This window comes from Grampus griseus (assembly GCF_964374135.1).
Source record: "Grampus griseus genome assembly, chromosome: 3".
Lineage (NCBI taxonomy): Eukaryota > Metazoa > Chordata > Mammalia > Artiodactyla > Delphinidae > Grampus > Grampus griseus.
The window spans coordinates 156,394,730-156,407,506 of NC_139019.1; the positions used below are offsets into that span (position 1 = coordinate 156,394,730).

Below are 12,777 nucleotides of genomic sequence, written 5' to 3' on the forward strand. Positions count from 1 at the left end.
TCAGAAATCCCTTCTGGCTGAAGAGGCCAGCAGCCCTGGGCAGACTCGGCGGTCAGTGGTCGCAGAGCCAGGGCGCTAACCGGCTACACTGTCCCTGGGGACCGGAAGCACCAGGACTGCCGTTCCCTTCCCTGGTGGGGTGTAGGGGAGAAAGAGGAGCCGTCAACACCTGGGCCCTAAACAGAGCTGGACTGTTTCCCAATAGTGACTTTCAGAAACGTGGCTGCACCCTAGATGCACCCTAGATGCCCACCCAGCAGCTGTCCCCAGACAGGCCGCCCCCATTCTGGCCGCTCGCCATCGGCCCAGCTCCCAGCGGATCGGCAAGGGGCCGTTCGAGGAGACAAGCCTCGGACGAACGGAACCCCAGCAAGGAGATGGACGAAAGGGAGGCGCAGCCCGACCACCTAGAGGGCAAGGGACAGAGCGCGCGACAGAGCAGGGGCAGGAGCGAGAGCTGGACAGCGCGTCGCACGGTGAGCGCAGGGCGCGCGGGGCTCCACACCTAAGGAGCCGCCCATGAGCCCCGAGGGGGCGCGACCCGGGAGGTCGGAGGGGATACCTGCGGACCATGCAGTCCTGGGTGCCGGCCGGCCGCCAGGCCAGCTGCCCATCTGGCACAGCGCAAAGCTTGGAGCCGGCGCACCCGCGCACCCCCGCGCACCCCGCGGCCACGGGAGGGGCCCGCGCTGAAGCCGTCACCGAGCTAGCTCCCAGGGCCCCGCCCGCCCCCTGCCTGCCCCGCCCCGGCCCAGGCCCCGGCGGGCGCCCCCCGCGGCGCTGCCCCGCCCCCGCCGTCCCGCGCCGCCCCGGGCCCCGGCCCGCCGCCCGGCCGCCGTCCCACCTGGCGCAGCGCCGCCCTCGGAGCCCGCGCACCCGCGCACACCCGCGCACACCCGCGCACCCCGCGCACCCCGCGGCCGCAGGAGGGCCCAGCGCCGCCGCCCGCGAGCTCCCAGGGCCCGGCCCGCTCCGGCGCCCGCGCTCTCGGGGCGGACTCCTGGCCCTCCGAGATCTCCCGCCCGGCGATGGCCCCGCTCGGATATTTCATATTCCTCTACGGCCTGAAGCAAGCGCTGGGCAACTACCCGATCTGGTGGTGAGTGAGCCTTCCTCACGTTCTCCCCGGCCTCTGTGCGTCCCCCAGCCGCCGTCCCCTCGGGCAGGGTCCCGCGGTGGCCCAGAGCCCGCGCTCTGCCCAGCCCTCCTGTTCCGAGGGTGGTTTGTTTTCCTTGGCGGCCAATTTCGACCTGTTCGGGCCGGGGCTGGGACGCGGGTGGCGGAGTTTCCGCGGACATTGATCCCTCGGGCATAGAGGGGCTCCCAGCGTCGGACGGGGCGAGCAGTGAGCTGGGGAGAGGCAGGAAGTGGGACAGCACAGATGGCATGAAAGCTCGGGCACCAGAGGCCAAGAGAAGCCAGGAGGGCGAGCTGGGAGAGGGAGATCCGCCTGAGACTTTCCTTAAGGACATGTCTCACACACACACACACCTTAAAACAAAGTCAGTGAGACAAGACCGAACAGCTCGGAGCAGCGTAGTTACGTAAAGACTGCGGGGACCCGGCCGGGAGTGGCGGGCGCATTGGGGCCAGCACCCGGCCCTCCTGCGCCTTCCTGCCGCTGTCCCGACCGCGATGCTAAGGAGGGGCTTCTGGAGAGGTAAAGAGGGAGAAAGCATCGCGTTTGAAGGCTCCTTAGTGAGAGGCTCCGCGAACCCACATCTGAGAGGGCTGGGGCGTTCCGTCTTCCACCCCAGACAAGACACATTCCCGTGAGACCCTCCTAAATCTGGCGATGGAAGTGCAGATAAACCAAGGGAAGGGTCCTGAGGGTCTGCAGCACATATCATGAGGGGAGGAGGGAAGCGAATTTGGTAGAGCTCCCACGGGCAAGGGCCACCCCGGCTCCCCAGTGGAGAGGGGAGGGGCGCTTTGAGATGCCCAACATTTGACGAACACAACTGGGGGGAATGCGGGAGCCGAGCGGCCTGGGCGCGCCGCTGGAGGAGACCCAGATCGGAGACAAGCCTTCACACACACATGCGCGCGCGCGCGCGCGCGCGCACACACACACACACACACACACACACACACACAGCCAGGAACTCTCTCGACGGCTTGCCTGGAATTATAATAATTACGCCGAGGGGAAGTTGGGGCGGGGGGAGACTGAGTGAGCCGAAGTACATCTAATCCGATAATAATTTTTCTCTTCGAGATTGTTCAGGAGCGGGGGCGCCCTAGGTGTGGAGCGCGGGTCCAGGCGCAGCCTGGCGGAACGGGGCGGGGCAAGAAGGAGGCACCGGCGGGTACGAGGGCCTGGGAGAGGTGGCGGGGCGGCGGGGACTTGCTTCGGGGACCCCCGCGCGTCCCGCACCCCCGCGGCACCTGCAGCGCCCGGTCGTCTTCTGGAGCACAGGATGCAGCGGGCGTGCCTCTTGACGCGGGGACACTGACGCCGGGGGAACCAAGGGAGCGCGTCTGAGAGAGCCCCGCGGCCGCCCGCTCCCGCGCAGGCTTCTAATTAGAACCCGCCGCCGCCGCCGCATTCCTGGGCGCTAGTGGAAGCGTTTCGCCCCTGCGCTTCTTCCATAAACGAGGGCCGTGTCACCAGCCTCTGGCCACCCTACGCGGTGGAATCTTTGTCCTTTTGGCCCTGAGTGTCCCTGACCTTGCTCCCCTCAACACACATATGTCACCCTTTCCACCTGGGCCGTATGTGTTCCATTTGAGAGGATCCTGGGACATGCTTGGTGTATCCGGCATTCTCCAGATCCGTGGGGCGGGGCGTCCCCTCCCCACCGACTCCTGGTCAGTGACCCACCCAATCAAGAGTCTAGAGCAACCTTTTGGCCCCAGAGGGAAGACGGCGCCATGGACCCCCCCACACTTTGCTCTCCATAGGATTCTCACATTCAGTGATTCTCTTGTTTCCTGGGAAGAAGCATCTTCGGTGGCCACAACCTCAGGGCTTACTGAGGACCAGCAGTTTCCTCTCCTCCTCCCCTCTGCCCCCAGGCTGGACACAGGAAGGACGTGGTGTCTCCACAGTGGACATGAGCGTAATGAAAAGGAGGGCTCACAGAGAAAGAAATGGAGTTTCATAGCAGGCGGGAGGCTTTCTATCTTCATACCCTACCTGATGGAGTTTCCCACAGGTGGCTCCTTCTTTCTCTTGCCAACCCCCTCTCCCACTTCCCTCCCTTCCCCAAGTGAGGCCTTGGAGGGAGACCCTCTCTCTGTAACTTCTCACCTTCACACTCAGCCTCCCTAATTGGTATTCTGTTTCACCTTCCCTCCCCAAAATAAAGCCACTGTTCTCATCACTTCTCTCCACCCCACCCCCAGCTCCTCGCATATGAAAGTGAAAGTGACAGGGACTTCCTCACCTGGAGAAACAAGGAAACAACCCAAATTGGGAGTAATTAGGCTTTGAAGTTGGTGTGGTCTTGGTGGGAGGGTGGAAAGAGAGGAGGAGGTGGTGCTGCATCCTGTGGGAATTTAAAGAGCCAACTGCTTCCCCGGGACCGTCTCGGAAGAGTGTCCTTCACGCTAGATGCTCAAGGTCCAAAGGCAGGTCCCGACAGAGGCACAGAGAGACAGCCCTAAGACCAGAATGTTGAAAGCTACGGAGACCTCCAAGAGGTCTGTGCTCCTTGTGTGACAGACAACGGGGTGGGGGGTGGGATCCAGAGAAGAGACCTGGGAGGTGACAGGACAGAGGCTTGGGCACCTGACCCCAGAGGCATAGCATGGCCAGACGCCAGCTCCTCACAGGGCCATGTACTGCAAACCTACTGGGAGGCCCTAGCCCCCTCCCCCTCACTCCCCTTGTCCAGACTGAACTCTTGTTTAATTAGAATTGATCAGAAGGATCCAAGCGAACCAGGAACAGGCATCGTGGTCAAGGGGTGAAGACCAATACCCAGTGTGCACCTGTGCTCCATGATGTGCTTTGGGCACCTGCCTCCTACTTCCCGTGTCTGGGCTGATGGCATCTTGTGATCCCCCTGTGGCCTAGCCAGGGCCCTGGAGGTCAGCCTGTTTTCTCCCCTGCCCCCTCACCATGGGGCCAGGCCCCTTCATTTCCCCCTCCCCAGGTTGCAGTGCTCCACTCCCGCCATCTTCTGCCTCTGTTCTCACTGCCCTCCCACTCTCTGCTCTAACCCCATACCCTCACTGCCCCCAGAGCTCCAGCAGCAGTGCTTTTACCTGCCCAGAGAGCCCGGTCCCCCTTTCCCTATCGGGACCCCCTTCCTGCCACCCAGCTCCTCACCAGTTTCTGAGGGACCTAGGGCTCCCCAGCACTGAGTGGCACCTGGAGTGGACATCACCCCAGCTGGCCTGGGAAGTTCCCATGTTCACGTCCCGTCGTCTCCCACCCCTGGGCCAGCTCAGTAGCCTGAGACATGCTCCCAGTGCAGCATTCTCTGGTTCTCCCACCTTTCACTGCCTCTTCACCCTCCTCCTTAGTCCCCGGCACCCCACACTCATGTGCACGCAGACACCCTGCTCTGAGAATGTGTCCAGACCCCAAGGAAGGCCAGCTCAGTTGTCACCTGCCCCCCACCTTCTAGAACCTCCTCTCTGCACAGACTTTCCTGGCGCCAGCCCCACTGGTTCTTCAGGCCCAGGGGTCTTCTCAGTCCCAGGTGGGACATAGGCTTCCCTCAGTGGGACGCACTATTTGGGGGTGAAGGTGCATGTGGAGTTCAGGGAGAGTGAACAAGGGCTCTGGAGGCACTGCCCAGGTCCCACAGCCTCAAAGGGTGGGTGAGGTGGGGGCTGAGGAGGAGGAGGGATGAGCACACACAAGGTGAGAGGCTGCCTGTGTCAGATGACACATGGTAGGGCTGAGCAAGGCTCTGAGGCTTCTCAGGCAGGCAGGGCCCAAGCAAGCAAGACTTCCTGAGCTGCCCTGCCTCTGTGAGCCTGCACCACTGCGAGTCCCTCCCCAGGGCAGCCCTGTCCCTCCCTCCAGTCCTTCCTTCTCACTCTGCCCTGTTTGCCCGTCCCTCTCTCTCTATGTTTCTCTCTCTCTCTGTGTCTCTCTACCTCTCTGTCTCTGTCTATCTCTCTGTCTCTCTGTGTGTCTGTCTGTCCCTGTCTGTCTCTGTCTCTCTGTCTGTATTTATCCCTCTCTACCTCTCTCTTTGTCTCTAGCTCTCTCTGCCTCTCTCTGCAGCTCTGAGGCTGGTGATGGTAGTGGCTAGCCTATGAAACTAGAGAAATCCAGACACCAGTTCGACACCCCCAGTGTTGTAGGATCTCAGGGTGCTGGGAACGATGTTCCTCCGCAGAACCACCAATGCACATCCTTGTCTTGAGGAGCAATGTTAGAAACAACCATAGGTAAAACATATGTGGTCAGAAAACTTGTTTGGTACCACCAAGTTCGATACCCATCATCTTGATTCCTTGACAGCCCACCACGGCACACGCTCCTTCCAGAGCACAAAAGCACCACTCATCTCTCACATCCAGCTCTCTCTGACTTGGCCACCTAAACACTTGGGACTCTGTCTGGGGCTCAGGTGCAGCAGCTTCTCCCAAGCTGGCTAACCCTGCATTTTACTGAGCTTCTTGTCATTTTTTAAAAAAATAATTTTGTTTTATTTGCACAAGCCTGCTGGAATTCTTTGTGATGGGGAAGAGGGTGAATAAATACAGTTGAGGAGGAATACAGGCTGGAGGGGTTGTAAAACCATACTTTCCACGGTGGGTCCCAATGACAAATCTCCAGCCTGCAGGAATAGAATTGCCTCGTTCCAGAGGGGCTCTGCCACCATCCTGCAGGTGTGGCCCGGGACAGGGCAACCAGGGCTTGGATGTATCACCTGTCCATGAAAGTATCAGTTATACTCAAAATGTAGTCCACAGACCAGAGCCCATCCGTGAATGGTTGTCCATGGAGAAATAAGAACGGAAGTTGAAAATACGTGTTTGGGAACAGTCGTGGCAGTTTTTTAAATGTATTATTTTGTGCAGCATTTTAATGTCATCTATAAGAATGGGTTAGAAATTAAAAAAAAAAAAAACCAAACCAAGTTCTGTAGCTAGTTTGAGAAGCCAAAGCCCCCCACGGTAGGCAACCCCTGCTGCGCCCAAGTCTGGGATCGTCCGTATGGACCACATCCCCTCAAGGCTTTGCCACCCAGCACTTGCCATTTGCGCTTTGGAATCAAATGCCAGAGTTTGTATTTGCCCCTTTTAAGTGTAGTTGAAGGACTGGAGCCACCCATTGTTGAGAAGTGTCAGGGGAAGACCCCCACTGCTGTTCAGTGTGTGAGAGGCTCTCGGGGAAGGAGGACTGGACTTCTGTGCGGCTCCAGCAAAGGCTGGGAGCAGAGGCTACAGGTGACCAAGAGGCCGATTTTGGCTCAGTATAGGAAAGGCTTCCTGGGTCTGAGAGTGGTGGTGGTGAGCTGCCCGTCCCTGGAGAGGTAGAAACAGAGGCTGAGGAAGGAGCAGCCTGCTTTGGGTGGAGGGTTCCCATGGACACGTCAGCGGCTGAGAATCCGAGGTTTACAAGGCCCACATCCTCCCCCCACCCCCACCGTGGTCAGCACTGCAGCTAATAGTCTTCCTGGTTAAGTCCCCTAGACTCTACCAGGCACAGCTGGGGTAGTTTGGTTCACAGTTACACAGCAATCGATGACCCCATCCTGGCATGCCTTTACCCGCCACCCCCCAGCAGCATGCCCTCCCCACCGAGTGCACCTGCATCACATCACGCTTGCCCCTAGCCTCGCTCGACTGGTCCTGGATCTGACTATACCCGCCTCCTCACTCCTCACCTGGCTGGGCTGGACGCTGTGGGGTGACATGAAGAGATGGAGAATAAGGCTCTGACTCTGGCCAGGCTGCCTGATCCCAGGGGAACCTGTCCTTCCCTTTGTAGAATTGTCACAAGGACGGCACCTATATCACCAGGCTGTGAAAGCCCATGGGGTATTTGTTCTCCTTCCTCCCCTCTTGACCCTTCACCCCTTGTAGCTCCTAGATAAGATTTGCTTGAACAAATGAATGAAGGAATGAATGGATGGAATCTTTCCTGTGAAAAACAGAAATTATCAGGTGGCCTGTGTTTGGGGACATGAGGACACAGCTGACTGTTTTTACAATCCCCCTGACTGAGCCCCGGCTCTGGTGCTGGGTCCCCACCATGCACCAGAGCAGCTCTGCCTCGGTCTCCCTCCCAGCCTCTCCAGGTGACACCCTGGAGGTGTCTCACACTTTGGTGCTTCCACATTCCATCCCCGACAAAACGTGCCGCTGCCGCCCAGGGAAGCGGGCAAATGCATGGCCGCGGGCACGGGAGCCTCTGCCCGCCTGCTGGGACTTGCGCAAAGTATGTGTCAGTAATCCCGGCTCGGCCCGCTGGGGCAGGAGGGGGTGCTGGGAGGGCTGCAGGCAGGGCCATGCAGCCCAGGGGCTGGGAAGAGATGGCCCCCAACACCAGGGACCCAGGTCCTGGGACCCCTCCCCATGGGCCCTCCTATCGCCAAAGGTGTTCCAGCTCCTGGGGAGGGGTCTTCCAGGCAGGAGAGAGAGAGAGCATGGAGGCATGTGGGCTTTTCTCGGAGACGCCATAGTGGGTAGAAAGAGAAGGCAGAAGCTGGAGGGCTCTGGGGCAGGTGAGCACCCTTGGGGGAGTCTGGGTCCTGTAAGCCTCCTGGACAGCTCCGTCCAGAAAGGACAGAGCCTACCCATCAAGCTGGGTAGCCATCAACCCACAGGGCAACCAGCCCCACACTCAGGGCCTCTGGTCTCAGGACAGCAACCTGGTCCAGCTGTGGAGAGGCCCTGACCTTAGAAAACAGCAATTTGGAACAGGACAGGCACTCTAGAATCCTCATGTGTCACCAAGGGGAAGACCCATGAGACCAGCCGGGGTCCTCCTCAGCAGAGGCCCTGCAGGCAGAGTGCAGAACAGGGGCCCCCAGATGAGGACTGAGCAGAGATCTGTGCCTTCGAAGGACAAGAGAAGATGTGGCCTTGCTCTCTGGGAGCGGCCCCTCCTGGCTCAGACATGGGAGGTTGTGCATGAGCAGTGGCAAGCTTCAGCAGGGTCCAGAGAGGGCGGCTAGCAGGGCTGGGAGCACAGAGCACTTCCTGGAGAGGTGGCCCCGGATGACGTGTGGACAGAATGTGCCCCAGCCCCGCCAAGGTGTGAATGAAACTGCCATGCCCATTGCTCACTTCCCCTCCAGGAGCCTCTGATAGAATGTGGTCCAGCACCTCCTTGGACAGACGGAGAAACTGAGGCCCAGGAAGGAAGGGCAAAAACAGTTAATTCAGTGAATAATACAGCTGGTGACCACATCCTGCCCTCCAGGCCCAGCCAAGCTGTCCTGTCCCCAGAATCCCCCTCTCTTTGAGAATTGCTGTGAAGTCCCAGCTCTCCCACCAAAATGCGCACAGCCACAGGCAAGGGCAGAGCTGTGCCCACAGTGCACAGGTACCCTGTGTTTGCTGATCTTGCAAAAAGAAATCAAACCAGGACTCAAGAAAACTAAGAGCCTATGACTCCGTTAAGATCTGCCAGGTAACGGTGCACAGGCACTTAGCCTCTCCGGTTGAGGATCCACCCTCAGAGGAGCCAGGCAGGGGCAGGCAGAGAGGGGGCCTGCTCCAGGTCCTGCCTTTGCCCCCAGCCTCTGTCCACAAGAAGAGCCTTCTGTCCTCTGGTTTCACGGCACATTTACGGTAAAATCCGCTTGAGTGAAGGCCGCCAGCTCAGGTTGGGGCAAAGCTGGCCCAGGCTGGGTCCTGAGTGGCCTCCTTCCCCTGCATGTCACAGCCAGCGTCTTTGCTCTATCTTGAGTAAGACTGCCTGGCAAGGCGCCTGGCCTTTCAACAGTGCAACAGCGCAGTCCTCAACAGGAGCAAACCAGGCAGGAGGGAGAAAAACCATTAGTACTTTCAAGAGGCAGCCGTGGCTCACGTGGCCCCAGCCACAGGCTGGAACCAGAGTCTAGGAGCCACTTTGCAAACTGCACACGTGGTTGCTTTGGGTTGAAAATAGTACCCCCACCGAGAAAAAAATTAGTACTAAAAAATTAACCAACAATAGCATTCACAAAAACCTGGAAAAAAAAAGTTCATCATCTTACCAACTTAATACAGGTATTTTCCTCACTTCAGGTTCTTATTTCATTCACACATTTCTCATGATCATAATAACAGGGTGCAGAGAAGATCGTGGTCTGTTTTCTAAGGCGTACCATCTCCCATTAAACATTTTGCATTTGTGGGGCCTTCTCAGCCATGGTGCTAGCAGTTACTCAGGCCTGTGGTGTGAGCGTGCTGCAATCTGCTTGCCTGACCATTGGCCCTTTCTGCTGTGTGGATGGCCCTGCAAGGAGGATCTCTCCAGAGTTGGAATTTGGGGTAAAGGCTCAGGGCTCAGAGGAGGTGGGGGGGTCCTCCCATATCTGCGCAGGGAAGGGTGCATTCAGTTTGGGACAATCTGGTTTTTAGGGGCCTTCGGGACATCCGATGTGACATCCAGTTGAGCATTTAAAATTCTAGCTCCCAGCCAGGGGGCAGCTGAAGGTGAGGGTGTGGGTGTTTCCTGGTTGCCAGCCTGCACTTCAGGGTTGGCAGCAACAAGGGAAATGGAACAAATTCCTCGTAGGGTGAACTGTGGTGGCCAAGTGCAGGGTGAAGGAAATGGGTGCAGTGAGGGCAGGCTGGCCTCTTGGCCTCTGCCCGCAGACTGGGCAGGGCCTTCATGGCCCTGTGGTTCCCAGGCCCCCAGGCCCACCACCCCAAGGGAAGGGCAGCACAGCCCCCTCCTGCCTGGCTTTCCCTGAGGCCACAGGACGCAGCTTTCGCCCATTAGGGCAGGGCCAGCGACCCCTGAGGTCATTGTCGGTAGAACATCCTGCATTGGCGATGGCCGTGAGGAGGAAGAGATGCATGGTGATCCCAAGGCAAGGTCAGGACCTCACGGTGACCCAATACATGGGCCCGAGGGTAAAGGAGGGGTGACTGATTATGGGGTTCCCACCCCCAGCGCTCACCTGAGCACCACCACCCCTCCTGTGAGTGGCCCTAAGTCAGGCCCCTTCCATCTCCATCTGGTCCCCAGTTTGCACACCTGTCAAGCATGTGAGAGGCTGAGGGGGAGATTGGAAAATTAACCTGAAGCCCCAGACACCCAGGTGAGAGCTCAATGAGGCCTGGTCCACGCTTGTTACCCCTCCAGAGAACCCCTCTTAGCAACACTGGACAGAAGACCATGACTTTGCCTCCTCAGGGTTTGGAAACGGGCAGTCCATTCCCTGCCTCAACATCCCCCTTCCCACCACAACACTTCTGGAATGTTCACCATTGCTGCTTCCTTCGTCTGTCACCACCTTGCTCTTTCTAGGATCTTCACCACCTCTGGAAGAGAGATGTGGGGTCCGGCCCCTGCTTATTGCTGGCTCTGGGACACTGGACTGAAGGGAAGCAAGTGGGCAGCCCCATGCAGACAGACGGGGCTGTGGAGGGCGGGGGCTCACGTCCTGAGCCTGGCTGAGTGCGCTCTCCCCTGCCTCTATAACAGACCTCGTGTTCTCAAAGAGCAGCACTGGAAGTTTCTGGAAGCCTTGGGATTCAGAAGCAGAAACCAAAGGAAAACCTTGACTGCCAGACCAAAGGGTTTGGACTTGAAGCCTTGGGAGGCTCCTTGGACTCAAAGTCCCAGGACTCAAAGCTGGGCTTACCTTCAGTGATCCCAGAATTGGTGGTTTTCAAACACCAGCAAGCATCAGAACCCCCGAAGGGCCTGTCAAAACAGGGCACTAGGGCTTCCCTGGTGGCGCAGTGGTTGAGAGTCCGCCTGCCGCTGCAGGGGACGCAGGTTCGTGCCCCAGTCCAGGAGGATCCCACGTGCCGCGGAGTGGCTGGGCCCGTGAGCTGTGGCCGCTGAGCCTGCATGTCCGGAGCCTGTGCTCCGCAGCGGGAGAGGCCACAGCAGTGAGAGGCCCGCGTACTGCAAAAAAAACAAAACAGGGCACTAGCCCCGAGTTTCTGATCCAGCAGGTCTGGGGGGGCACTGCCTTGGAACTTGCATTTCTGACAGGTTCTGTGGTGCACCTGTTGCCTGCCCAGGGGCCACCTTAAGAGGACCCACCTGTCACCCAGCTACCTGGCATGATAGCTGGGGAAACCAAGGTGCAAAGGGTCCAAAGTAACAGGCAAAGTTGACCAGCCAGGGGACAGATTGGGGCCACCACACACATCGCCCTTCAGTGATTGTTCTGTGTTGGAAACAGGGTCATATTGAATCAGGGAGACCGATAGTGTTCTGTGTCTTTGGGTTTAATGGTGTCTGTGTGGGATTTGTTTATTAATATGATGTTTATCTTACTCTCTGTCATGTTCACGTTCCCCCAGATTTATATGTTGAACCCCTGACACCCAATGTGATGGTGTTAGGAGGTGAGGCCTTTGGGAGGGGATTAGGGTTAGATGAGGTGATGAAGGTGGAGTCCCCACGATGGAAATAGTGTCCTTAAAAGAAGAGAAGAGGGCTTCCCTGGTGGCGCAGTGGTTGAGAGTCCGCCTGCCGATGCAGGGGACACAGGTTCGTGCCTCGGTCTGGGAAGATCCCACATGCCGCGGAGCGGCTGGGCCCGTGAGCCATGGCCGCTGAGCCTGCGCGTCTGGAGCCTGTGCTCCGCAACGGGAGAGGCCACAACAGTGAGAGGCCCGTGTACCGCAAAAAAAAAAAAAGAAGAGAAGACACTAGAGTTCTCTGCTATGTGAGGACACAGCGAGAAGGGGGCCATCTGTGAACCAGGAACCCTTCGCCAGAACCCCACCATGCCTGCACCCTCATCTCAGACTTCCAGCCTCCAGGGCCGTGAGAAATGAATGAGTGTTGTTTCAGCCATCCTATCTACTCTTTGCTGTGGTGGCCCACACTGACCAAGATAATTGCTCATAAATGTTATCTTGTGTGTACTGGTATTTAATACATCTTAAGAGCATAATAGCATATTAGAAAGGGGGAGCCTTGGGAAGCCAACCTGCCAAAACCCCATCCTGCCATGTTAACTCGTTGACGTTGGTCAGGTGTCTTCCTCTAGCCCCAGATTCTTGGTCCAAGAGATTCCCCGGGGTTCCACCTACCAGGTTGTGTAGGTTGGAGAGAGTCATATAGTGGGCAGGGCCAGAGCCAGGACCACACAGGTGATGATGATGGAGCAGGTAGGCCAGTTAAGTAGCTAGGCAGTGGCTAATGGCAGGTGGTGGCAGAAGTGATGCCTGGGGCTTTGAAGGAGGAAGTAACCAGCCTCCAAGAGAGAGGCACTGGTCCCTGAGGAGGGGTGGTGCTGGGGACACAAGCAGAGGAGGGGGAGGGAGGGAAGAGCTGTCTAAAGGCTGTGGTAACCAGCCCTTGAAGGTGGCAGACCCTTGGGCTACACATGGAGGGGCTACCTCCTTGCGAGGTTCAGTGCCTTCTGGCCTGAGCAGCTTGGAGGATGAGAGAAAAGAGCCAGCATGAGCAGAGGAGGGAGATGGGGAATATTCAGTCTTCACTGCATGACAAATGACCAGAGTTATGGCTTCAAACATTCCCTGTGCATTCACAGAGTTCACGGCTCTGCAGGTCGGAAGTCTGCGCAGCTTGTCTGGGTTCCCTGTTCAGGGTCTCTAGAGGCCAAAATCAAAGTGTTGACCAGTCTGGGGCAGAATGTGCTCCCAACCTCACCCAGCTGTCAGATTCTGGTCCTTGCAGTCCCCATGTACTTGCGGCTATCTGCCGAGGGTGGTTCTCAG

The 12,777-nt window shown here is 58.2% G+C and overlaps 1 protein-coding gene across 1 annotated transcript in view; it reads left to right on the plus strand.

Moving 5' to 3' along the window:
- The first annotated feature begins 909 nt into the window (after positions 1–909).
- Positions 910–12,777, plus strand: part of WNT3A (Wnt family member 3A) — a 47,002-nt gene continuing 35,134 nt past the window's right edge. The window contains exon 1 of the mRNA XM_082652213.1: positions 910–1,099. Within this exon, the coding sequence (XP_082508339.1) occupies positions 1,029–1,099 (71 nt within the window). The 5' untranslated portion in view covers positions 910–1,028. The remainder of the gene's footprint in view (positions 1,100–12,777) is intronic.